Below are 26,601 nucleotides of genomic sequence, written 5' to 3'. Positions count from 1 at the left end.
TGCTTTTTGAGCGGCTTTTCTCTAATCTGTCAATTACAGCCAGGTTAAGTCTGTGGTTCCATGGCAGCAGCCATGCTCCTTCCACAACCGTAAATGCACACACAGCAATTTTGGCTACCCCTAAGGGGTTCCTTATTTATCCCATTTTTTAGGACTTCGGACAGAAGCCCCGATGGAGCAGAAAAGTAATACGAACATACCATTAGAAAAAAAAATGAAAAATATGCAGATTACAGGTTACCCTGCTGCTGAAAATACCAGCCTTCTGCTGTCACTAGGTGTCCTGTTTCCCTACAGCACTCCCGCAGGAGACAAAAGGTATTACATGGTGTCCACTGAAAATCAGGTCATGTGTATAATCCGTGGTCTTCCAGAGAGAGTGATGCTCTGGTCACGCGATGAAGGTAAAGTGATTATCACTACATTATTTCTGCAAAAACTGGATGACATTTTTTTTTTTTTTTTTATCTCGAAGTCTAGATTCCTCCTGCAGTGCGAAAGATAAAATACTCGGCTTATGTGGAATCCCTGACAAAGTGAAACAGCCACAAATAATCTCCGCGCTTATTTTGTAGGAAATACGACGGTCACTTTTCGCTGAGCTGGAATTTCTGGAGTCTACACGGCCATGTGTTATTGATAGAGACGTGGCACCTTAGTCACAGATTCACCTACACAAGTGACCACCGGGAGCCGCCGTCTCCGTGTCACCTCTCTGCAAACACTGAACAAACAAGCTGTATTTAGCCAACACATAAAGTGGAGCCGACGTCACGGGGGTGCGGGGCATTTATTTACTACTAGCTGTACTACCCGGCTTCGCCGGGGTAATAACTGCTGTTAACAAAATAGAATGTATTAACAAAAATGTATTCTGCACACAAAAACCACAAAACAAATAGAAATGTGATTATTAAAAGGCAAAAACTAAGCTAATAGAAGCATTTCACAACATATATTTCAACACCACAGATATTCCACACAGATTTAACTAAATTGGCCAAGTAATGTGCTCCGTCTGCCTCTTTCCAGGTCTGTCTCTTTCCAGGTCTGTCTCTTTATCTGTCGGCCTGTCTCTGTCTGTCTCTTTTTTTTGTCTGTCTGTCTCTGTTTCTTTCCCCGTCTGTTTCTATCAAGGTCTGTGTCTTTCCCCATCTATCTTTGTCTCTCTGGCTTTCTCCTCCTTGTCTGTCTGCCTGTCTCTGTCCCTGTCTGCATGTCTGCCTGTCTCTTTCCCAGTCTGTCTCTTTCTTTCCCGGTCTGTCTCTTTCCAGGTCTGTCTCTTTCCAGGTCTGTCTCTTTCCAGGTCTGTCTCTTTCCAGGTCTGTCTCTTTCCAGGTCTGTCTCTTTCCAGGTCTGTCTCTTTCACCGTGTGTCTCTGTCTGTCTCTTTCCCTGTCTGTCTCTCTCTCTATCTCTCTGTCTGTCTCTCTCTCTCTATTTCTCTGTCTCTGTCTCTCTCTATCCGTCTCCCCACCGACATCTTATTACCTCACATATAAGCTTCTTATACTATGAATGTCTTTTGTTCCTATAGCAACCAATCACAGCTCCTATTAATGACCTGTAGCTCCCAGCTCCATTTACTTTAATGGAGGCATGTTTTTTTGGAGAGTAACTAAAGCACGGGGTTAAATTTTCCTGTCAAAACATAGTCTACGACATTCCCTGGGTCACATGAGGTGTCTGTGCAAAATTTCGTGATTGTAAATGCGACGGTGCGGATACACTTTTCGTTTCACTTTTTCCCTATTATGTAGATAGAGGGAAAATTGATTGGTAAATTGGAACGCGCGGGGTTAAAATTTCGCCTCACAACATAGCCTATGACGCTCTCGGGGTCCAGACGTGTGAGTGCGCACAATTTTGTGGCTGTAGCTGCGACGGTGCAGATGCCAATCCCGGACACACACACACACACACACACACACACACACACAACACACACACTAAAGGGAATATGGCAGAAAATTAGATATTTTATAGTAAACTTTAAAAAAAAAAAAATTCTGTATCACTATCTATACAGGAACACAATCCTGATATCATGCAGTTTTCACACTGAGCCTAATAATAAACTGACACTTTCTGGTCTTTACAGACCAAGCCTCATTATCACCACAGGCAGGAAAACAATGACAGTTAACACCAAGATATAGATATCACAGCCATTCACAATAGATGTCACAGCTCACCTCCTCCTGTACAAAGACTGATAACACCTCTGTATACAGTAGATAACATAAGATCAACCATTCACAATAGGTGATGTCACAGCTCACCTCCTCTTCCTCATGTACAATGATTGATAACATCTCTATATAGAGTAGATAACACAGGATCCACCATTCACAATAGATATCACAGCTCTCCTACCCCTCCTATATAATGACTGATAACACCTCTATATACAGTATATAACACAGGATCCACCATTCACAATAGATAATGTCACAGCTCACCTCCTACCCCTCCTGTACAATGACTGATAACACCTCTATATAGAGATAACACAGGATCAACAGTAGCAATATCACAGCTCACCTCCTCCTCCTCCTGTAGAATGACTGAAAACACCTCTATATAGAGATAACACTGGATCCACCATTCACAGTAGCAATATCACAGCTCACTTCCTTCTTTTGTACAAATACTGATAACACCTCTATATACAGATGATAACATAGGATTCACCTTTCACAATAGGTGATGTCACAGCTCACCTACTCCTCCTCCTGTACAATGACAGATAACACCTCTATATACAGTAGATAACACAGAATTCACCACAACAGGGGATATGACAGTTCACTTCCTCCTGTACAATGACTGATAACACCTCTATAAACAGTAGATAAGAGGATCCACCATTCACAATATGTGATATCTCAGCTCACCTCCTCCTGTTCAATGACTGATAACATCTCTATAAACTAGGATCCACCATTCACAATAGTTGATGTCACAGCTCTCCTCCTTCTCCTCCTGCACAATGACTGATAACATCTCTATATACAGTACATAACACATGATCCACCTTCACAATAGGTGATGTCGCAGCTCACCTCCTCCCCCTCAAGTACAATGACTGATAACACTTCATTATACAGTAGATAAGCCAGGAGCCACTATTCACAATAGGTTATGTCACAGCTCACCTCCTCCCCTTCCCGTATAATGACTGATAAGTTGATAACACCACTATATGCAGTAGACCTAGCACAGCTTTACCTTCAATGGCAGCAAAATTTAAATGCCTCTCGGGTAAAAAAAGAAAGATATAAACCATTCTGAAAATTAAATTAGACTCAAACTGTACTGATTTTAGCACCCAAAGTGTTGGCTTCTTCTCCTTTTCCTTAGATGGTGCGAATCTTCTTTAAACTCACACATTTCTATTGGGAATGGAAAGAGCCACTCCTTTAGTGCAGAACTGTCACCAGGTCAAAAGTGTCCCGTTTTTGCTGTTATTTTATTCCTGCCGCTCCCCTGATTATTCTGTTCTTTGTTTTTTTTAAAATCCGCCATACGGTTACAGAGATACGGGCCTTTATATTTTGTGCTAATTGTGTTCTTTACTTAGGGGCGGGGCTTACAGGGTAACAAGGCAGAGTAGCCTAAAGACACGCCCCCAAAGTATTGTCTGAGCCACTCCCCCTTAGAAAAGATCATAAAAAGTAGCAGTAAATAAAGGCCCATATCTCTGGAACCGTATGGCGGATTTAAAAAAAATAAAAACATTTATGTACATGTGGGGCAGCGGGAATAAAATAAAAGCAAAACCCACCATTTTTGACCTGGTGATAGGATCCCTTTAAGGAATGGGATAGGGAAGGGGTAACAATTTGGCAATGATACAACTTTAATAATATAGATTATATCATCCAATGTGATTTTCTGCAGTAATGGCGTCATACTTGCAGGGGCTGCGTACACCCGCAGACACATCATGTATCCTTATTTACGAAATCTGTCTCCACATCTGTAAGCGCAGCCATTCTTTTCACCAGAGCCGCTCCAGGACAGGCAATGAAAAATGGCTTTAGCTACCGATGCTGACGCTTCTGCTTTTTTAATGACTTGCTAAATACGTTTCTAGCAGATTCCTAATCTCATTGCAAAGAAGAAAGTGGAAGAAAAGTCCAGAAAACTTTCTGATATGCAAAAAATATTCTGCTCTACAAGGGCCAGAATAAAGAAGGAGGCCAATTTCACACGTCCCGACATTCATGGTCCAAGGACGAACCGGCTGAGGATCTTCTGACCTGAACTCCACCAAAGACCCCCAGCCATACTCGGACCGTGAATGTCGGATCTGAGAAACTGTCCTGAGACCCAAGTACAGTGCTAATTAGGTGCCATCTTGAAGACACTAAGGAACACCAAACTTACAATGGGCAACACTCAACCGCATCATGTCATACTTGGACCATGAATGTTGGACCTAACAAACTAGCTTGAGACCCAAGTACAGTGCTAATTAAGTGCCATCTTGAAGACACCAAGGAACACCCAACTTACAATGGGCAACACTCAACCACATCATATCATACTTGGACCATGAATGTTGGACCTAAGAAACTGGCCTGAGACCCAAGTGCAGTGCTAATTAGGAGCCATCTTGAAGACACCAAGGATCACCCAACTTACAATAGGCAACACTCAACCACATCATGTCATACTGGGGCCGTGAATGTCAGACCTAAGAAACTGACCTAAGACCCAAGTACAGCGCTAATTAAGTGTCATCTTGAAGATACCAATTAACACCCCACTTACAATGGTTGATACCAACCATGTCATGTTTCACCCCCTAAAAATGCCTCAGGAGGTCAACATCGCTCACCTGAGGAATTTGAGAACCGTTCCGACACTCAAAGAAGTCTTCCTTTTTCCCGGGAACCTCATATTCGTTCCTGAAAGTTGGGAAGTATGTAGTAGACTGAACTGTAGCCAGAAACGTAGACATAGGAGGTGCAGAAGTAGCAGTCCCACCTGAGCCTTAGTGACCAAGGGCCCCTTTTTATTTCATTATTTAGGCTCGCTTCACATCCATTTCCCATACTGATGATAGAGTACCCACAATATTCCTTCCAGAAGAGTGCTGACCAAGAATTGTTCCTGAAATCCAGGCGATCTCCTCTTTCTCCAGGAGCCTCCGTCTTGTGTAGTTAGTTGAGATTCGACGTTGCCACTAGGCCTAAGGAAATGTTCCCCAACTCCAGTCCTCAAGAGCCACCAACGGTGCAGGTTTTCAGGATTTCGTAAGTATTGACCAGGTGAAAACATAATCACTTGCCCAGGTGATGATAATTCCATCACCTGTTATACTAAGGAGATACTGAAAACCTGCACTGTTGGTGGCTCTTGAGGACTGGAATTGGGCAACATTGCCTTAGGCATAGTGGCAAGGCCAAAATCAACTAACTACACTTGATGGAGGCTCCTGGAGAAAGAAGAGATCGCTTGGATTTCAGGAAGAATCGGAAAATTTGTTCGCCAACACTCTTCTGGAAGGAATATTGTGAGTACTCTATCATCAATCATCAGAATGGGGAATGGGTGTTAAGGGGGCAAAAATAATGGTATAAAAAGGGGTCCTTGGTCACCAAGGCTCAGGTAGGACTGCTACCTCTGCACATATGTCTACACCTCTGACTACAGTTCAGTTTACTACATACAGTACATGCCAACTCTCAGGAACGAATATGAGGCTCTCGGAAAAAGGGGAGACTTCTTTGAGTCTTGGAACTGTTGTCAAATCTCTCAGGTGAGTGATGTTGACCTCCTGAGGAATATTTAGGGGGCAAAACATGGCGTGGTTGGGTGTCGTCCTTTGTAAGTGGGGTGTTCCTTGGTGTTTTCAAGATGGCACTTAACAGAGTGGGAAATGGGTGTGAAGGAGTCTTCATCTTTGCACTCCGCATCCTTGGCTGGCCTCCTGGTCACCTCTTGTGCTTACTAGGGCCATGATGTTCAGCATCAAGAAGCACCCAGTATGCAAGGCCAAGAGTGCCAGACTGAGGATGCTGGGAGCACAAGGGACAACTGGCTTCCTTGGAGGTCCAAAGTGGATGCCAAGGGTGTGCCATGACTCACACCCATGGCATTCAGTTTGGGCCTTCAAGGCAGCTGGATGTGGCCTAGTGGCAACGTCGGATCTCAACTAACTACACTTGCCAGAGGATCGTGGAGAAAGAGGAGATCACCTGGATTTCCGGAAGAATTGGAAAATTTATTGGCCACCGCACTACTGGAAGGAATATTGTGTTTACTCTATCATCAGAGTGGGGAATGGGTGTGAAGGGGTCTTCATCTTTGCACTCAACATCCTTGGCTGGCATCCTGGGCACCGCTTGTGCTTACTAGGCCATGATGTGCAATGGGCTGTAGCATCAAGAAGCACCCAGTATGCCAGGACAAGGGTGCCAGACTGAGGATACTGGGAGCAGAAGGCACAATTGGCTACCTTGGAAGCCCAAACTGGATGCCATGGGTGTACCATCCAGTTTGGACCTTCAAAGCAATCGGTTGTCCCTTTTGCGTCCAGTATCCTCAGTCTGGTAACCTTGGCTTGGCATACTGGGTGCTTTTTGAAGCTCATGGCCTTATAAGTACAAGAGGTGCCCAAGATGCCAGCCAAGGACGCCGAGTGCAAAGATGAAGACCACTTGTGGCAGAGGCCCGAACTGGACGCCGGAGCAGAGCAGTGCAATCCAAGTTGCTCACCTCTAGTGTAAACCATAACATCATATTGAAAATGTCCTAAAAAGAGCAGTCCCAACGTGGCCTTCTCAGATGTTTAAAAACTACATCTCTCACTAAGCTATCAGGGCCTCCTGGGATTTGTAGTTTAGCCACTGATTGGCATCCATTACTCTTGAGGTTTCTAGGATGAACATAGGAACCTTGGAGAAGAGATGTGACCCAAGCTCCATACCCCAAAAAAACATATAGGAACCCTTTATCTTGGGTAATGAGATATGAACGAGCACCAGCATAGAGAATCTATTATGATTTCTGCTCTGGAGGCCGCTCTCCTCCATGTTTGGCATGATACATCCAGTTCTACTATCTTGGTTGTGACATAATGATATATAGATAGTAGATAGTGCGGACTGTGAGCATGGACCGTGGAACATTTCTAGAATTCCTATGTCCCTCTAATGTACTGGTTCTCTTCGGCCTCATTATCTACATCCGCGATGACGGCTTACAGGCGGCCGTATACCCCTGTTTATCTGCGATCAGCCTTGTTCACCATGTTACGGATCAATAAAATATGTGTGAACTGAACTTTAATTGGCGCAGCTGGAGCTCATCCAACGATTCAGTGTAAAAAAAAAATGTACAAATCTAAAAAAAAAATAATCTATTTATCCATATGAAAGATCAGAAAAGTCTGCTTTTGTCTATCGGTGTTAACACCTTATAGCGGATTCAGACCTTTTAGACAAAAACCTATAAACATGGTGTCTGTGATATAGTCTATGATCTGGAACCAAAAATGTAGCCCCTTGGTTACTGCTTAGAGCTTTTTACTACACAGAAATCTTTGAGCCGTGCCAAAGGGGTCCTTACGAGTAATATGGTCCCATAGGTTTCCCTCAGTAGTCAGGAAAGAGACACACAAGGCACATGATATCAATCTTCCCTTGAATCTCTCCTAAAATAGTACCTAAAGAGGACTTTTCACTTGCCACAAATATATAAATAAATATAAATATATATATATATATATATATATATATATATATTTACCTGGTGTAAATGCCGCCGTTTTCCTGAATCCGGCGTTGTTTTTCTTTTGTTCCTGCGCCTCTGCGTTCCTGAGATACGGCCCTTTATATAAATTCATCTTTTTTAGTCAACCAGGTGTGGTCTTCAAGACGACGCCCACAGAGTAGAGTTGAAGACCATACCCACTTGGCTAACGAGATTAGATTTATATAGAGGGAAGAAGAGGCCATATCTCAGGAATGCAGAGGCGTAGGAACGAAAGAAAAACAGCATCGGATTCGGGAGAAAAGCGGCATTTACACCAAGTAAAAAAAAATTACACATATGGCAAGTAACAAGTATGGTGGTTACAATAAGGACTGCTGGAATGACTGTTTAGTCAACAAAATGTTATCAGCACATTGTCTACTTATGGGGAGGCTCTGAGTCTTCTATCTCCAGCTTCCCTAGTGGATCCCAACCTCAAATTATTTTCCTTCCTCTCCCACCTGTTCAAATTTTAGTCATGGCTACCAATGGCAAAGACCTCTCTAGTGGCGTGAAGGCCCTTATATCACAAGGCATACCTCTCATCCAAACGGTCTACACCCATCTGTAACAGTCAAATCCAAGAACCAACAATGATTTTTGCCCATAATGTGGCGCTTACTGTCTGCCCCATGGGTTTTTTTTTTGCCTTCCTCTGGATCAACAAGTTAGGGTATGTCATGGGTTGAACTCGATAGACTTAAGTCTACCTTCAACCTTAGACACTATGAAACCATAGAACGGAAGGGAATGTGTTAAAAATAAAAAATAGTACCAAAACTCATCTATATAATTGCGCCACAACAGCGCTAGAGCTCTGATGGTCCCCGCCACTCTTTGTTTACGTCTCTGAACTGAGGAGAGTGATTGGCTGCAGCAGTCACGAGGATGTACGTGATGTCATCAGTACAGAGAGGTAAACAAAGACAGGTGGGGCCTACCGGAGGAGTAAAAAAGAGCGTAAGTGATTATAGCTATTAGTTTTATTGATCAGGCCTGGATTGTCATGATTCCTCTGTGCAGAGCATCTTGCACACTAGGAGATGTTCTGCTGTGTTTTCCTGAGCTACTGAGCTGACAGTGACTCGATTCCTCTGTACAGAGCATCTTGCAGATTAGGAAATGCGTTGCTGTGTTTTCCTGAGCTACTGAGCTGGCAGGTTGATTGACAGCGATGGCTTCTATGCAGGTTCTGGGAGGTGCTGATTATTTAGGTGTTCCATCTTCCTGGTAATTGCTCGGCTTCTTTACTGAACATACTCTACCAGAACCTTGCCAGTTGTACATTCTGGTTCTGTAGTTGTGCTGTTGGCCTATGTTTCTGCTTGTGTTCTGATCTAAGTTTCTTGACCCCAGACCTTTGCTTGACTCCTCTCTGTACGATCCCTGTTCTTATTGTGATCTCCTGGCTTTTGACCCCGGACTGTTGTTTGACTTCTCTCTGACCACTCCCTGTTCCTGTCATGACCTCCTGGCTTTTGACCTCAGACCGTTACCTGACCACATCTCAGTTTTCTCCCTGAATCTATTACGTGACCTCCAGGAATTCTGACCCTCGGATTGTGACCTGACTACATTTCTTTGTACTCCCTGTATCCATACGTGTCCATCTGTTACCTGACCCCTGCTTGCCTGACTACTCTTCCATCTGTGCTACCCATACGTAGTGACTGCATTACATGGATATTTCCAAAAAATGTTGGAACACAACATATCGAAAGTCCAAAAATTAAGGGTATGATAGAAGTTGGATGAACCTCTCACGAGGTGTTGGATGAAAAAGTTGGCCATACATTTAGGATAGGCATTTACCGAACACTCCTTTGACCGGTAGCCTTTCCTCCTGATTCCGGTAAGGAAAACCACCATAGGCATTTGATGGTCAACCGCTCAGATATTTCCACTTGGGAAGCATCAGGCGAATGTTCACCTTTTACCCGCCATAGGCCAGGTATAAAATCAATTAGGCAATCCGTTGTCATTGGCGGTCCTAACCACTCACATATCAAGGACTTTGAATCATCGATGCCGCCATTCCAAAATCAGGATCCTCTGCTGATTGCCGCCTCTCGACTGCTGCGCGTCACATTTATTTCATGGTGTGCAGCACTTAATGAACAGTTTCAGGAATACGTCTCCTCCGCTAAGTGTTTCCATATTTGGAGAGAATGCAGCTGTTTCTGAGCAGCGAGGGGCAGGGGCGCGATAGACGCCAAGTGTCAGAGATCACGAGTATAAATACTTTTATGTAAGAGGATAAGGTGAATTTATCTCTACTACTTAAATCGCATTTTCCCGTCCAGCTGTGCAGATTGCCCGGCATCACTGCTGAGGTTGGATATTGTGGTACGGCTCCTGGTGAATTATACAGCATAGACTGTATTAAATTGGCCATTTCATGGCCGGTCGCGAAATCGCCCGTACTACGGATAATATATTACTGCATTCATCTAATTGGAGGGGATCATGATTGGAGCAGATGTTTGGATGGCAGCTGACTGATCCGCTTTGGAGTTCTGGACTTAAAGGGGACCTGTCACCAGATTAAAGGTTCCCAGTTTTTGCTCCTAATTTATTCTCGCTGATTCCCTGAGTATTCCGCTTTTTGTTTTACCGAATTCCGCCACACGGTTCCAGAGATATCGGCCTTTTTGTTTAGTGATACTTTTTATGGTCTTTATATAAGGGCGTGGCTCGCAGTGAAGCCTAAAGACACGCCCCCATAGAATCCTTTTAGCCACACCCTGTTAAGACAATAAAAGGTATCAGTAAAGAAAAAGTCTCATATCTCTGGAACCGTATGGCGGATTTAAACAAAATAAAAAACTAAATGCTCAAGAGAGTAGCGGGAATAATATAAAAGCAATAACTGGACACTTTAACAAAGTGTCAGGCTCAATTTTAAACAGGTATTCCATCAAATATGGTGATATATGCTTAATTTAGAGGGGTATTCCCATCTCCAAGATCCTATACCAGTATGTAGTAGGTGTGATAATAATAATATTAGGAAATACCTCCAATTGGAAATGTAGTATAGTTTTCCTGATTAGCTATGTCACTTACCTCATGTGCAGGGCATTACAGTAGCTTAGGTCTCCAATGGTTACGGCCACGAGCAAGGAACTAACTCTCACTATATGAGAGGTAGTAACCATGGATAGTTCTCCTGATTAGCAATGTTACTTACCTCATGTGCAGGGCATTAAAGTAGGTTAGGTCACTAATTAACTGTCACTATATAAGTGGACATAACCATGGATATCTAACCTGCAATGCCCTGCACATGAGGTAAGAGACATGGTTAATCAGGAGAACTATACTACATGTCTAATTGGAGGCATGTTCTAATATTAGGTCCTGCAATGCCCTGCACATGAGGTAAGAGACATGCCTAATCAGGAGAACTATACTACATGTCTAATTGGAGGCATTTGCTAATATTATTATTATTATTATTATTATTATTATAGCTACTACATATTGGAATAGGATCTTGGAGATGGGAATACCCCTTTAAGTCTCTTCACAGTGACCCTACCATTTCGGCTCTAAAAGTGGCTGTTCACTTTGGACAATCCCAACTTGTTAGAAAGTTTCCCTGACAATAAGCAGATCACAAAGTGTTTCTCTATTGTAATTCCAAGCGATCAGCCGTAATCTGTGATTAAACCTGGCAGTAAGAGTTTGATTTCCCTACGGCGCCTCCACAGGATAAATGAAATATTACACAGAGCACACTCAAATCAATGAGTTCTGCTTTGTACCTCTCTATCAGGGGCAAAAGCACTGAATTTCTGTTGTAGATTCTCCTGCAAACCAGGGCTTAACTCTTTCACATGAAAATTTTTGTAATCTGAACATACCCATATATATATATATATATATATATATATATATATATATATATATATATATATATATATATATATATATATATATATATATATATATATACCTTTAAAGAGGACCTGCCACTATGTAAAAAATTACCAGTTTTGGAACTTATTTTATTCTCTCCGCCCCTCTGAGTATTTAAGTTTTTATTTTTTGAAAATCCGCCATACGGTTCCAGAGGTAGAGGCTTTTTCATTTAGTGCTTATTTTTATGGCCTTTACAAGGGGGCGGTGCTCACAGTGTATGCGGAGTAGTTTGAAGACACGCCCCCGAGGATCTTGTAAAAGTAAAAAGGCTCATATCTCAGGAACCATGTGGCGGTTTTTAAAAAAATAAGAAGTGGCGTACTCAGTGGACAGTGGGGATAAAATAGTAGCAAAAACTGGACAATTTAGACCAAGTGACAGGTCCACTATAATATCGTCAACTGGATGATACTTGTCCCCATACACATCCAATTCTCATTTGTCGGCACCAATCGTGGTGATGTGATCGCCTCTTTCATCAGGGTCACTTTCGATTCTGTAAGAACCACGTGTAGGAATTATTGTCCTTGAGTTCTTCTGCTTTTCCTTAGATACCACTTCCTGGGAACCTTCTGTGACTACTTGAGGTTCCGGAATCCTAATGGAACATTAGGGCAAGCAATCAAATCCCAGTTGTCATTTTTGGGTGAATAAGAAAGCAACGATTTGATTGGTTGCCAAAAAAAGTTGCCAATATCTGACTTTTCAAATGATCCTGGGGTGACATCAAGACGTAGGGCGGAATCCTTTTTGCATTTGCACCTTTTTATCCCTGTTTTTGATTTGAACCTTTTTTAGTCTATTATATAGGCACGTTCCCTTGGGGTTTTTTTTTATATATATATGTTTCCGCACTACGGACGGAGTTTGGGGTTTCCAGATGTTTTTTGTTGGTTCATCACTTACAACTTTAATAAAAATCACACTTTTTTTGTGCATACGTACTCCAATCTCCCCCCGGAGTGATTTTATGTACGTCTAAAACTTTTGCACACATTTTTCAACATTTTGCTCCAAAAAGTAAAAAGAAAAGTTAAAGACATTAAAAGGGAGCTTTTCATTCTTTCTACAAAATACTTGAACCAGTTGTTCTATTTTGAAGAAATTGGCACCAAAAACGGCAACGAATATCACAAGGCAAAAAAACATTCTCCGTGAGATTCACTGCCACAACATCCACATACCTAAAGCCACCTATGGCACCGGGCAAAGTGCCCCTTCACTCAGGGCATCTATAAGGAGCAGATGCACTTCAAGATTTTGCAAAAAATTCCTGATAATTTCCTCCACACTTGTCCATACGGCTGAGATGTTTCCTCCAAAGGTCTCATGACTTTGTAGATAAATTCCACGGCTTCAACCAGATCAGTGACCTCGGATTTTACTCCATAAACAACGAGACCCCCGTGTTCCGTGGCTAGCCTCTAGGGCATGTAGACTTATGCACAACACCCTTCACTTTGAGCCAGTGACATTCACGCCTCAATGCCGCCAAATTCCCAGGAAGCATATTGTGGTGGTAACAGATTCGCTTTTCACTTGACATGTGGGCGCTGATATACATGGTACCCTGCTGGGTCAGGCTGCATTTAAAGGGATGGTCAACATTAAAGGTGACATTGCTAGAATATGCCCATAATGGCTGATATGGCCACATGCTCGGACCCTGACTCTAATGCAATCTCTAAGGGAGGAAACAGACCACTGTGATCACCGCCGATCAGATATTGCCGCCATATCCCAGGCCGCATTTAAAGGGATGGTCAACCTTAAAGGTGACATTGCTAGAATATGCACATAATGACTGATATGGCCACATGCTCGGACCCTGACTCTAATGCAATCTCTAAGGGAGGAAACAGACCACTGTGATCACCGCCGATCAGATATTGCCGCCATATCCCAGGCCGCATTTAAAGGGATGGTCAACCTTAAAGGTGACATTGCTAGAATATGCACATAATGGCTGATATGGCCACATGCTCGGACCCTGACTCTAATGCAATCTCTAAGGGAGGAAACAGACCACTGTGATCACTGCCGATCAGATATTGCCGCCATATCCCAGGCCACATTTAAAGGGATGGTCAACCTTAAAGGTGACATTGCTAGAATATGCCCGTAATGGCCGATATGGCCACATGTTCGGAGCCTAACTCTAATGCAATCTCTAAGGGAGGAGAACAGTCCACTGTAATCACCGCCGATCAGATATTGCCACGATAGCCCAGGGCGCATTTAAAGGCATGGTCAACCTTAAAGGTGACTGTCACAAACCACCGGGGGGGTCACTCAGAAAACCCCCGCACTGGCTACCAGTACGTCACAATCGGGGGGTAACAAGTGGGGGTCACCCCTCCTTTATACCTCCCGACCGACAGACAGAGCACGTGACGCGCTCTCTAGCGCCCCTCTTATAGTCAGGCCAATTATGGAATTGCCCGACAATAAGCAAGGAGGCCGCTATACTACTTATGCCGATTATTGAAGGGTCCCCGGTGAGAGTAGGGTATATATTCCCCCGACCTCCGCGGGCGGAATATATAAAATCTCCCCGAATCTCACTGGCCTCCCCACAATAATCCTTGGCACAACTCGCTGCCACCAACCGCTTCACGGTAACTATTAGCCGAACACACAGACGTGGGATTCAAGATCGAGATAACAGAACAGCCCAAGATTAATTATATAATTTAATCAGCCTAAAGCACACTAGAAACTACAATATATACAATAGGGAATCTACAGAATATACAGTTATGTCAGAGTACAGTTACAATCAAAGCATGGGTTACAAACAGGCATACACAGTTCCAGCAGTTACCTTGTTGCGTCTGGCCACAGGGGGGCGCTGTACCCAGGTTTCTAGGATCCTTCCCACAGATGTTTCCTACACGTGCCCCCAGCGAAAGAACACTGGAAAATGGCCGAAGTAGGGTTATCAACCTGGGCAGATCCAGGTCCCCTCCTACCTTAGTGACCTCACAGGGAGCACTGCCACTCCCCCTGCATGGATCAGAATTATCCAGCAAAGGGGATATTGGCCATAACTTTGCCTGGGAGCGTCGTAGGCAGACGCCAATGCTCTCATTGTGACAGTTATGAATTTAGCTACAGAACGAGGGGACTCATGACCTGTCTGCCAGTTCCCCATTGGCTGATATCACGCCTGGGGCATTTCCCAATGTCCTGCTCCCATAAAAAGGGTGTGCCGGCATCGTCTGCATGCGGAGACACCATTTTTATGGTTGCCATATTTATCGGAAATATGGCTTGCGAGATATGAACCATTTTTTACTGGAGTCGTTCTGTCTGGCTATTTCCATAGCCTTGCTAACTAGCTAGCAGCTCCTACTACAGGGTGACGGCAGGGAGTCATCCTGTGTCCATTGTTCCCACACCACCTCATCTCCATATCACAGGACATGGCCATGGAGGTGTAAGTGGAACACTGAGAACAAGAAGGGAGGGGGCACTGCCAGGGAGTGATGAGGGATTATGACTGGAGTCATAATTCATCTTCATATCCCGGGATTTGCCTCACACCTCCCCCCTTTTGAGGGCGCTAGGGGGCAGCACACTCCGGTGTTCCCCCGTGCGCCCGTCCGCGACCTCTCCTTGTCGGGACAGCCCGTCTGCGTTACCGTGGTCACGGCCCCTTTTGTGGCGAATGGTGAAGTTGTATTGCTGGAGCGCAAGGCTCCATCGCAACAATCGCCCATTCGTCCCAGAGACGGTGTGCAACCAGCTGAGGGGATTGTGGTCCGTCTCCACGATGAAGTGGCGCCCGTATAGATAGGGTTGCAGACGCTGCAGGGCCCACACTATGGCCAGGCACTCCTTCTCCATCGTGGAATAGGCAACTTCCCTTGGTAACAGCTTCCTGCTCAGGTACAAGACTGGGTGCTCTTGGCTCGCAGAGTCCACCTGGCTGAGCACCGCACCGAGGCCGAAGTCACTGGCGTCGGTCTGTACTACAAACGGCCGCGTGAAGTCGGCTGCCTGTAGCACGGGCGGGCTGGACAGGGCGTCCTTTAGGGCCCGGAAGGCTGTCTCGCAGTCCATTGTCCAATCGACTGCAGAGGGCAGCTTCTTCTTGGTGAGGTCCGTCAAGGGCTTTGCCAGGCTACTATAGCATGGAACAAACCTCCTATAGTACCCAGCGGTCCCCAAGAAGGACATCACCTGCTTCTTGGTCCTGGGGGTGGGCCAGGATGCGATGGCCTCCACTTTCTCAGGCTCGGGCTTCAGTGTTCTCCCGCCTACCCGGTGACCGAGGTACTGGACCTCGCTCATGGCCAGCTGACACTTTCCCGGCTTGATGGTCAAACCTGCCCGGTGGATCCGCCTGAGCACCTGTGCTAGATGCTCTAGGTGGTCCTCCCAGGTGGGACTGAAGACGGCAATGTCATCTAGGTACGCGGCCGCGTACCCTTCAAGTCCCTTGAGCAGGGTGTTGACCATCCGCTGGAAAGTGGCAGGGGCATTCCTCATCCCGAATGGCATCACCGTGGACTCGTATAGTCCAAATGGGGTAATAAAGGCAGAGCGTTCCCTGGCCTTGCGAGTCAGGGGGATCTGCCAATATCCCCGGCTCAGATCCATGATGGTCAGGTACTGAGCCCCGGCCAACTGATCGAGCAGGTCATCGATGCGTGGCATTGGGTACGCATCGGCGACCGTGACCGCATTGAGCCCCCTGTAGTCCACGCAGAACCGAGTGGTTCGGTCCTTCTTAGGGACGAGGACTACAGGCGAGGCCCAAGCGCTGTTGGATGCCTGGATCACCCCCAGCTTCAGCATCTCGTCAATCTCCTGGCGCATGTGTTGCTGCACCTCCAGGGAGACCCGATATGCTGAACGCCGGATCGGGGGATGATCCCCAGTGTCCACGTGATGGACAGCCAAGTCAGTCCTTCCGGGCTGGTTGGTAAACAACCCCCGGAAGGGGTGTAGGGTGGCCCACAGCTGGGACCGTTGGTCCTCCAAGAGCTGGTGGCCAACCTCCACATCCTCAATGGATCCGCCTGCCCTAACCTGGGCTAGCATATCCAAGAGGGTTTCCGCTTCTCCCTCCTCGGGCAGGTTGCACACGGGGAGCGCACATGCCTCCCGCTCATGATGTGCCTTCATCATGTTCACATGGAAGGGCTTCCGCCTTCCACGGGCAGGGTCCAGGGTGACCAGGTACGTCACAGGGTTGAGCTGCTGGTACACGAGGTATGGGCCCTCCCAGGCTGCCTGAAGCTTGTCCTGTGGTACGGGGACCAGTACCCACACCTCTTGACCCACTTGGTAGGTCCTCTCACAAGCGTTCTGGTCGTACCAACGCTTCTGATCGGCCTGGGCTTGAGCCATATTGTCGTGTACCAGTTGCGTCAAGGCCTGCATTTTGTCCCGGAAGCGCATGACATACTCGATAACCGACACTCCAGGGGTGGCCAAATCCCCTTCCCAAGCCTCTTTCACCAGAGCCAGGGGGCCCCGCACACGTCGCCCGTACAGGAGCTCAAACGGTGAGAATCCTGTTGAGGCCTGTGGAACCTCCCGGTAAGCAAATAACAGGTGTGGGAGATACCGCTCCCAGTCACGCCCATGGGAGTCGACCAACATCCTAAGCATCTGCTTTAAGGTGCCATTGAACCGCTCGCACAGGCCATTAGTCTGTGGATGGTACGGGCTGGCCACCAGATGTCGCACCTGGACTTGCTTACAGAGGGCCTCCATCAGCTGGGACATGAATTGGGTCCCCCGGTCAGTGAGCATTTCCTGGGGAAAACCCACTCGGGAGAAAATCTCCAGCAATGCGGTGGCCACCTTGTCAGCCCGAATGGACGACAAGGCCACTGCTTCTGGGTACCGGGTGGCATAGTCCACTACCGTCAGTATGAAGCGTTTCCCGGAGCTGCTGGGGATGGCCAGCGGGCCGACCAGATCCACAGCCACCCTCCTGAAAGGCTCATCGATGATTGGCAGAGATACTAGTGGGGCTTTGGGGTGTGGCCCCGCCTTCCCCACTCTCTGACAGGTTTCACACGAACGGCAGTAGGCAGCCACATCGGCCCCCATTTTTGGCCAGTAGAAATGCTGGTTTAACCTGGCCTTGGTCTTAGCGATCCCTAGGTGTCCGGCCATCGGAATCTCATGTGCGATCCGCAACAACTCCGTCCGGAACGGATAGGGTACCACCAACTGTCGGTCCCTGGGCCACGCCTCCGGTGAACCCTGCTGGACCGTGGCCCGGTACAGCCGTCCTTGGTCCCAGACCACTCGCTCCGGGTCCGAGTCCGAGGGAGGCTGTGCCGCCTGCTCCTTAAGAGCTTTCAGGCTGTCGTCAGCTTCTAACGCTGCCTGAAACCCCTGACTAGATGTGGCCAGAATCGACGAGACTGTCACATCTTCGGTCAGTACCCCGGGACCTGTGTCCTGGCCTCCACCTGACTCGGCTGCCACTTGGTCAGAAGGGGAAGAGCTATCGGACCTCCGGGAGGCCCCTTGGCTTCCAGCACTCCCACTGCGGGTGACAGCGGCCACAGCCGCTGCGACCGTGGGTCGTGCCTGCTCCTCCTCCGTTCCTGACCAAGTCGCCGGTTCAGGCAGACCTACCTGGCTTCCTGACACCCCGGTTGTGGGGGAACCATGCACCGAGATCTTACCTGGGAGCACTTCCGCTCCTGGACCGGCCCCAATCTCACCTGCCTGTTCCCCTCCTGCAGCAACAGAACCCCGCTGTGAAATCTCTGGGGACCCCACATTTGCTGTGGTAGCCCCCACCCCACACACTGGTCCTCCCCCTGCAGCACCCTGCTCTCTGCTTATCCCTGCAGAGGGCAACAGATCCCAGCTCACAGGCTGGTTACTTGTAGAGGCATTGTCACACCTTTCTCTGACCCCCTCCCCTGTCACAGCTGCAGCTGTGTGTGTGTCTATGGTGTCTATGCAAGCAGAAATATCAGAGTTCACTCCCTCCTCCCTTACATCATTCATAGATAACACATTAACATTGTCCGGAGGCATGTCAGTACGGGCTGAAGGTTCAGCCCTTGGTTGGGGCCCAAACTGGGAGGTTATCTGCCCCAAATCTGTCCCAAGTAGCACGTTTGCAGGGATCCGATCAGTTACCCCCACCTCCCTCACCCCTCGCCCTGCGCCCCAGTCCACATAAATGTCAGCAACAGGCAGCGCCGGGTCAGTGCCTCCAATCCCGGAGACAGCGAGGGTTTTTCCAGGGATCAAGTCTTGGGGGGACACCATCTCAGGCCGCACCAGAGTCACCTCCGAGGCGCTGTCTCGCAGTCCTATGGTCACAGACCGGCCGACGGTGACAGGTTGGAAGCTGTCCAGGGACCTACCACCACCCCCACCCACACAATACACCTTGGGCGGCCCTTGGGACGGGGACGGAGCCGGGGCCTTGGGACGCTGAGGGCACATGGCCTTGAAGTGTCCAGGTAGGTTGCACTGGTGGCACCGTCTTGGTTCCGCCACGGGCCTGGAGAGGGGAGTTGAGGGGGACACCCCCTGCAGTCTAGGGGCAGGTGGGGCAGTCGCAGAATTCATCTTACCCCCTCTCCAGGTGCTGCTGGTGGCCGCTCTCCTGGCCTCAGGGGCCCGGTTGTTGGTGTAGTCATCGGCAAGGGCAGCTGTAGCCGTGGACCCCTTTGGCTTCTGGTCTCGGATGAACTGGCGGAGATCCTCAGGGCAGTTCCACAAGAGTTGCTCCGTGATGAACAAGTCCAGGATCTCCGGTCCGGTGGAAAGCTGCAGGCCTTGGGTCCAGTGGTCGGCAGCTCGGGCAAGTGCCCGCCGGTGGTCAGCCCAGGAGTCCTTTGGTCCCTTCTGTAGGCTCCGGAACTTCTTGCGGTAGGACTCTGGAGTGAGGTTGTACTGTTGGATCAGGGCCCGCTTGATGGTGTCGTAGCCCTGATCTGCCTCAGCAGGCAAGTCCCCAAGGATATCCAGGGCCTTACCCCTTAAACGGGGGGTCAGGTATTTGGCCCACTGGTCCTTGTCCAGATGGTGCTGCAAGCAAGTCCGTTCAAAAGCAGTCAAGAAAGAGTCCAAGTCTCCATCCTTCTCCAGCACTGGGAAGTCCTCAACACGGACCTTTGGAAGTTTGGTGTCTCGAAGGTCACATGTGGCTGATGAGGGCCGGAGCTGAGCTAGCTGCAGCTGGTAGTCACGGTCTGCCTGTCGCTCTCGCTCTTCACGCGCTGCCTGCCGCTCTCGCTCCGCAGCCTCACGCTCTGCGTGCCGCTCCGCAGCCTCAGCGTCACGCGCTGCCTGCCGCTCTGCCCTGCGCTCTGCCAGGAGTTCCTTGTAGCCCTCCTGGTCTCCAGCCTGGAGAAGGGCCATAGCCATTTGAAGAAGGCTATCCGAGCCTCCCAGGCTCGGTGGAATGGCACGTGGTGATCTGCGGCCCGCTGCGGAGCCTGGTGATTCACTGTCCCTTGCAGAGCGGAGGGCTGGCATCTGGCTCGTTGAGGACCCTTGGGTGAGCTGCTCCTCATCTTGTCCATAATTGCCAGCTTGTGCGCTGTCCTCTGCAGAACGGTTTTCTGGCGTCGAGCTCCTGGAGGACTCGTGGGCAACCTCCTCATTACTGCCCACAGCACCGTCCTCCCTCTCTTCGGCTCCTGCCTTAGCATTGGCCAGTTGCATAGCTCTGCTCCTGGTGCCATCAGCCATTCTTGCAGACTTTTGGTCACTGACACAGAACTGACACCTGATGCCTCCACACACCTTACAGTATCTGCACTCTGACACTCTAGTGTTGAGCTAGTCTGAAGACCCCAGCAGCCACAGCTGCTGCAGGCAGTCTTTAGTGTCTGGGAGTATGGGTCTCACACTCACACACACTATTATCTCGATCCCACCGCTTGCCACCAATATGTCACAAACCACCGGGGGGGTCACTCAGAAATCCCCCGCGCTGGCTACCAGTACGTCACAATCGGGGGGTAACAAGTGGGGGTCACCCCTCCTTTATACCTCCCGACCGACAGACAGAGCACGTGACGCGCTCTCTAGCGCCCCTCTTATAGTCAGGCCAATTATGGAATTGCCCGACAATAAGCAAGGAGGCCGCTATACTACTTATGCCGATTATTGAAGGGTCCCCGGTGAGAGTAGGGTATATATTCCCCCGACCTCCGCGGGCGGAATATATAAAATCTCCCCGAATCTCACTGGCCTCCCCACAATAATCCTTGGCACAATTCGCTGCCACCAACCGCTTCACGGTAACTATTAGCCGAACACACAGACGTGGGATTCAAGATCGAGATAACAGAACAGCCCAAGATTAATTATATAATTTAATCAGCCTAAAGCACACTAGAACTACAATATATACAATAGGGAATCTACAGAATATACATAGGTCAGAGTACAGTTACAATCAAAGCATGGGTTACAAACAGGCATACACAGTTCCAGCAGTTACCTTGTTGCGTCTGGCCACAGGGGGGCGCTGTACCCAGGTTTCTAGGATCCTTCCCACAGATGTTTCCTACACGTGCCCCCAGCGAAAGAACACTGGAAAATGGCCGAAGTAGGGTTATCAACCTGGGCAGATCCAGGTCCCCTCCTACCTTAGTGACCTCACAGGGAAGCACTGCCACTCCCCCTGCATGGATCAGAATTATCCAGCAAAGGGGATATTGGCCATAACTTTGCCTGGGAGCGTCGTAGGCGGACGCCAATGCTCTCATTGTGACAGTTATGAATTTAGCTACAGAACGAGGGGACTCATGACCTGTCTGCCAGTTCCCCATTGGCTGATATCACGCCTGGGGCATTTCCCAATGTCCTGCTCCCATAAAAAGGGTGTGCCGGCATCGTCTGCATGCGGAGACACCATTTTTATGGTTGCCATATTTATCGGAAATATGGCTTGCGAGATATGAACCATTTTTTACTGGAGTCGTTCTGTCTGGCTATTTCCATAGCCTTGCTAACTAGCTAGCAGCTCCTACTACAGGGTGACGGCAGGGAGTCATCCTGTGTCCATTGTTCCCACACCACCTCATCTCCATATCACAGGACATGGCCATGGAGGTGTAAGTGGAACACTGAGAACAAGAAGGGAGGGGGCACTGCCAGGGAGTGATGAGGGATTATGACTGGAGTCATAATTCATCTTCATATCCCGGGATTTGCCTCACAGTGACATTGCTAGAATATGCCCATAATGGCTGATATGGCCACATGTTCGGACCCTGACTCTAATGCAATCTCTAAGGGAGGAACCAGACCACTGTGATCACCGCCGATTAGATATTGCCACCATAGCCCAGCAATATGCTCTTAAAGGGGTTGTCCAGCACTGATCCCCTCCAGTACGATAGTCTAATGAATAGGCATCACGGCAAGTATTCAGTGTCAATGTCATCGACAACGCACACCTCCAACACAGATGCCGGACAACCCCTTTAGTGTCTATACTGAAACAACATATTTAAAGGGGTTATGCCACCAAGAACATTTGATACCTAGGTGATAAATATATGACCTGTAGGTGTAACCCCCCAATCATGAGAGCAGGGATCAGTGTGAATGGAGCAGTAGGCGCATGCATAATCATCACTGTCTATAGGTGCCAGGGTCACACATGCACACTCCATTCACTCGTCCCATTCTTGGGATCACGGGGATCCCATGGATCAGATCCCCAATGATGAAAATCCCCATTATAATCTACCCCTTATCTATTGCTCCCTGTTATCAGCCATTCCCAGCCATAGACAGGTCAATGATAGTCTTCATCAGAACGACAGATAACCGCTGCTTAATTTTGGTTTGGCGCTGGCCCTTTAAGCGTCGATTCTAATGACACTGCAATTAAGGTGGAGTGTAACGACATTAATAAGCAAATTTCCAGTATCACATTTGCATCCTAACGCGATGGAATCCATCCCATAATAGATCCACAAGTGTGCCCAGAAGCGGCACAGCGTGGCTGCATTAGATTGTGAGCTCTTGGGCGCCCACGTGAGTCAGTGGCCCCTTTAAATACAAATCACGTTATTAGAGCAGTCGCCGGTCCCCGTCCTTATTACGGAGCCGACTGCACCGCGCTCCAGGGAAATCTGAGATTGCTCACACGGCCGATAATCAACGGGCCCGGAGACATTGAAATGACCCATCAGCACCGCGGTGCCCGGCTGCTCTCCTCCGCCATCTGCCGGCCCAGACCCCTGTGCTTCTTCTCCTAGACAGTCTCACCCTATGAGGTCCGTTGCCATCTTCCTTACCAGGAAAAGACCCCCAAAATGGTGACACCACCCATATAAAAGGGCGATTTTTTTTTTTTTTTAAAGCCCCCAATGTGTGGATATTGGAGCCGTTCCCCTCCCTCTCCGGCATCTTGCAGCAATCATATAGCATCTGTAGGACGCCCATCACACATCCATCTCTGTACCATTCATGCAGATTAGGGTCCGATCACCCCTCTCTCCAGCGACCAGCTGAGCGCTACTGGCATTAACCCTCTACGGACCGCACCATAATTCGCTGACCCCCCTCCTCCCATTAGCTGAGGTTTGCACGAGTCTCCAGGACAATTGGTGCAAATGACATATATAAAATAGCATGTATCGCATGTTACATCCTATGCATTGCACACATCCTGCAAATATGCACCGGAGAGGAACGATGCTTCATGTTACCCCCACCCCAGCCCCATGTTTCCCCCTCTGCTTAATGTTACCCCCAGCCCCATGTTACCCCCTCAGCTCCATGTTACCCCCACCCCAGCCCCATGTTTCCCCCTCTGCTCAATGTTACCCCCAGCCCCATGTTACCCCCCTCAGCTCCATGTTACCCCCACCCCACCCCACGTTACCCCCTCAGCTCCATGTTACCCCCACCCCAGCCCCATGTTACCCCCTCAGCTCCATGTTACCCCCAGCCCCATGTTACCCCCTCAGCTCCATGTTACCCCCACCCCAGCCCCATGTTTCCCCCTCTGCTCAATGTCACCCCCACCCCAGCCCCATGTTGTCCCCACAGCTCCATGTTACCCCTACCCCAGCCCCATGTTACCCCCTCAGCTCCATGTTACCCCCACCCCACCCCATGTTACCCCCTCAGCTCCATGTTACCCCCACCCCAGCCCCATGTTGTCCCCACAGCTCCATGTTATCCCCACCCCAGCCCCATATTACCCCCTCTGCTCAATGTTACCCCCCCAGCCCCATGTTACCCCCCTCAGCTCCATGTTATCCCCACCCCAGCCCCATGTTACCCCCTCAGCTCCATGTTATCCCCACCCCAGCCCCATATTACCCCCTCAGCTCCATGTTATCCCCACCCCAGCCCCATGTTACCCCCTCAGCTCCATGTTACCCCCACCCCAGCCCCATGTTACCCCCTCAGCTCCATGTTATCCCCACCCCAGCCCCATATTACCCCCTCAGCTCCATGTTACCTCCACTCCAACCCCATGTTGCCCCCTCTGCTCAATGTTACCCCCACCCCAGCCCCATGTTACCCCCTCAGCTCCATGTTACCTCCACCCCATGTTGCCCCCTCAGCTCCATGTTACCTCCACCCCAGCCCCATGTTACCCCCCTCTGCTCAATGTTACCTCCACCCCAGCCCCATGTTGCCCCCTCTGCTCAATGTTACCTCCACCCCAGCCCCATGTTACCCCCTCTGCTCAATGTTACCCCCACCCCCGCCCCATGTTGTCCTCCCAGCTCCATGTTACCCCCAGCCCCATGTTGCCCCCTCTGCTCATTGTTACCCCCACCCCAGCCCCATGTTGCCCCCTCTGCTCATTGTTACCCCCCACCCCAGCCCCATGTTGCCCCCTCTGCTCATTGTTACCCCCACCCCAGCCCCATGTTGCCCCCTCTGCTCATTGTTACCCCCCACACCAGCCCCATGTTGCCACCTTTGCTCCATGTTGCCCTCTCAGCTGCGTATTGCCCCCTTTGCTCCATGTTGCCCCCACCACAGTCCCATGTTGCCTCCTCAGTTCCGTGTTGCGCCCTCAACTCCATTTTGCCCCATCAACTCCATGTTCCCCCTCAGCTGTGTGTTTCCCCCTTTGGTCTGTATTTCCCCCTTTGCTCCATGTTGCCCCCACCCCATCCCCATGTTGCTCCGTGTTGCCCAAATTGCTCCATGTTGCCCCTATCCCAGTCCCATATTGCCCCCTTTGCTCCATATTGCCCCCTCAGCTCTGTGTTGCCCCCTTTGCTCCATGTTACCCCCACCCCAGACCCATGTTGCCGCCTTGTTACTATGTTGCCCTCACCGCAGCCCCATATTGCCCCCTTTTGCCTCCTCAGCCCCATGTTACCCCCTTTGATCTATGCTGCCCCCACCCCAGCCCCATGTTGCGTCCCCTCCATGATACATTCTAGGCTCATACATTATATCAAGAGTTAATTCATTCTTTCTTGTTGTAATCCCATTAATACGGCGGGGTGGTACTCACTGGCTTTGCCCGCTTTGGGTCTCTGCAGCAGCTTCTGGACCATGCTCAGGTCCTCCGCTTTCACCGCCTGGAGCAGCTCCTGGTCCTTCCCCATCCTGCTTCCTTCTGGAGGGATCAGCTGGGGGGGGGGTTGCAGCAAGGAAAAAAGGGGTGATCCTACGAGGGGCTTGGTAGTCCTTATAGCCAAAGCATCCTTTTTGGAAGAGGCGCTGATGGTGATGAAGAAGAAGAAGAGGAGGAGGAGGGGAGCAGAGATCAGACACCCAGCAGCAGTGTAGGGGGAGATGGGGAGCGTGTCAGATTTGCTGGGGGGGAGCACAGACACCTCCAGCCAGGAGGAGCCAGGGAGAGACGAATAATGCCAGGGATGCAGGAATGATCATCCTGGAGGGGCAGGGTTATGGGGGTCCTCAGCTGCGGGTCCCCAGATGGGAGCAGGGGAAGATGGAGGGGGGCGCAGGGATGCAGTGTGACAGGAGATGACAGTGTCTCCAGGAGGGAGGGCGCCTGGCTCCTGTGTGTGCTCTGTCCTCTCCTCTGTCTCCTGATCCCTCCTCCCATCCCTCCATTCCTGTATTGGCTGCACAGTCTCTGAGCTGCATCCAGAGGCGGAACCAGAAAGCCCAGCAACGCACCCCATAACCAGCGCCGCACACTGCGCTACACTACTATGTGCCTCATACACACCGCCACACTGCGCTACACTACTATGTGCCTCATACACACTGCCACACTGCGCTACACTACACCGCCACACTGCGCTACACTACTGTGTGCCTCATACACACCGCCACACTGTGCTACACTACTATGTGCCTCATACACACCGCCACACTGTGCTACACTACTATGTGCCTCATACACACCGCCACACCGTGCTACACTACTATGTGCCTCATACACACCGCCACACCGTGCTACACTACACCGCCACACTGCGCTACACTACACCGCCACACTGCGCTACACTACACCGCCACACTGCGCTACACTACTATGTGCCTCATACACACTGCCACACTGCGCTACACTACACCGCCACACTGCGCTACACTACACCGCCACACTGCGCTACACTACACCGCCACACTGTGCTACACTACTATGTGCCTCATACACACCGCCACACTGTGCTACACTACTATGTGCCTCATACACACCGCCACACTGCGCTACACTACTATGTGCCTCATACACACCGCCACACTGCGCTACACTACACCGCCACACTGCGCTACACTACTATGTGCCTCATACACACTGCCACACTGCGCTACACTACACCGCCACACTGCGCTACACTACTATGTGCCTCATACACACTGCCACACTGCGCTACACTACACCGCCACACTGTGCTACACTACTATGTGCCTCATACACACCGCCACACTGCGCTACACTACACCGCCACACTGCGCTACACTACTATGTGCCTCATACACACCGCCACACCGTGCTACA

General features: G+C 49.3%; 1 protein-coding gene across 3 annotated transcripts in view; it reads right to left on the bottom strand.

The window, feature by feature from the left end:
* CASKIN1 (CASK interacting protein 1) overlaps positions 1 to 25,669 on the bottom strand; it is a 249,984-nt gene extending 224,315 nt beyond the window's left edge. For all 3 annotated transcript variants that reach the window (XM_075318292.1, XM_075318290.1, XM_075318291.1), the window contains exon 1: positions 25,138 to 25,669. In XM_075318292.1, the coding sequence (XP_075174407.1) occupies positions 25,138 to 25,231 (94 nt within the window). In that variant the 5' untranslated portion in view covers positions 25,232 to 25,669. The remainder of the gene's footprint in view (positions 1 to 25,137) is intronic.
* Between the last annotated feature and the right edge of the window lie 932 nt (positions 25,670 to 26,601).

This window comes from Anomaloglossus baeobatrachus, chromosome 7, assembly GCF_048569485.1.
Source record: "Anomaloglossus baeobatrachus isolate aAnoBae1 chromosome 7, aAnoBae1.hap1, whole genome shotgun sequence".
In the NCBI taxonomy this organism is placed as follows: Eukaryota; Metazoa; Chordata; class Amphibia; order Anura; family Aromobatidae; genus Anomaloglossus; species Anomaloglossus baeobatrachus.
This window is presented reverse-complemented; position numbering and strand designations above follow the sequence as displayed.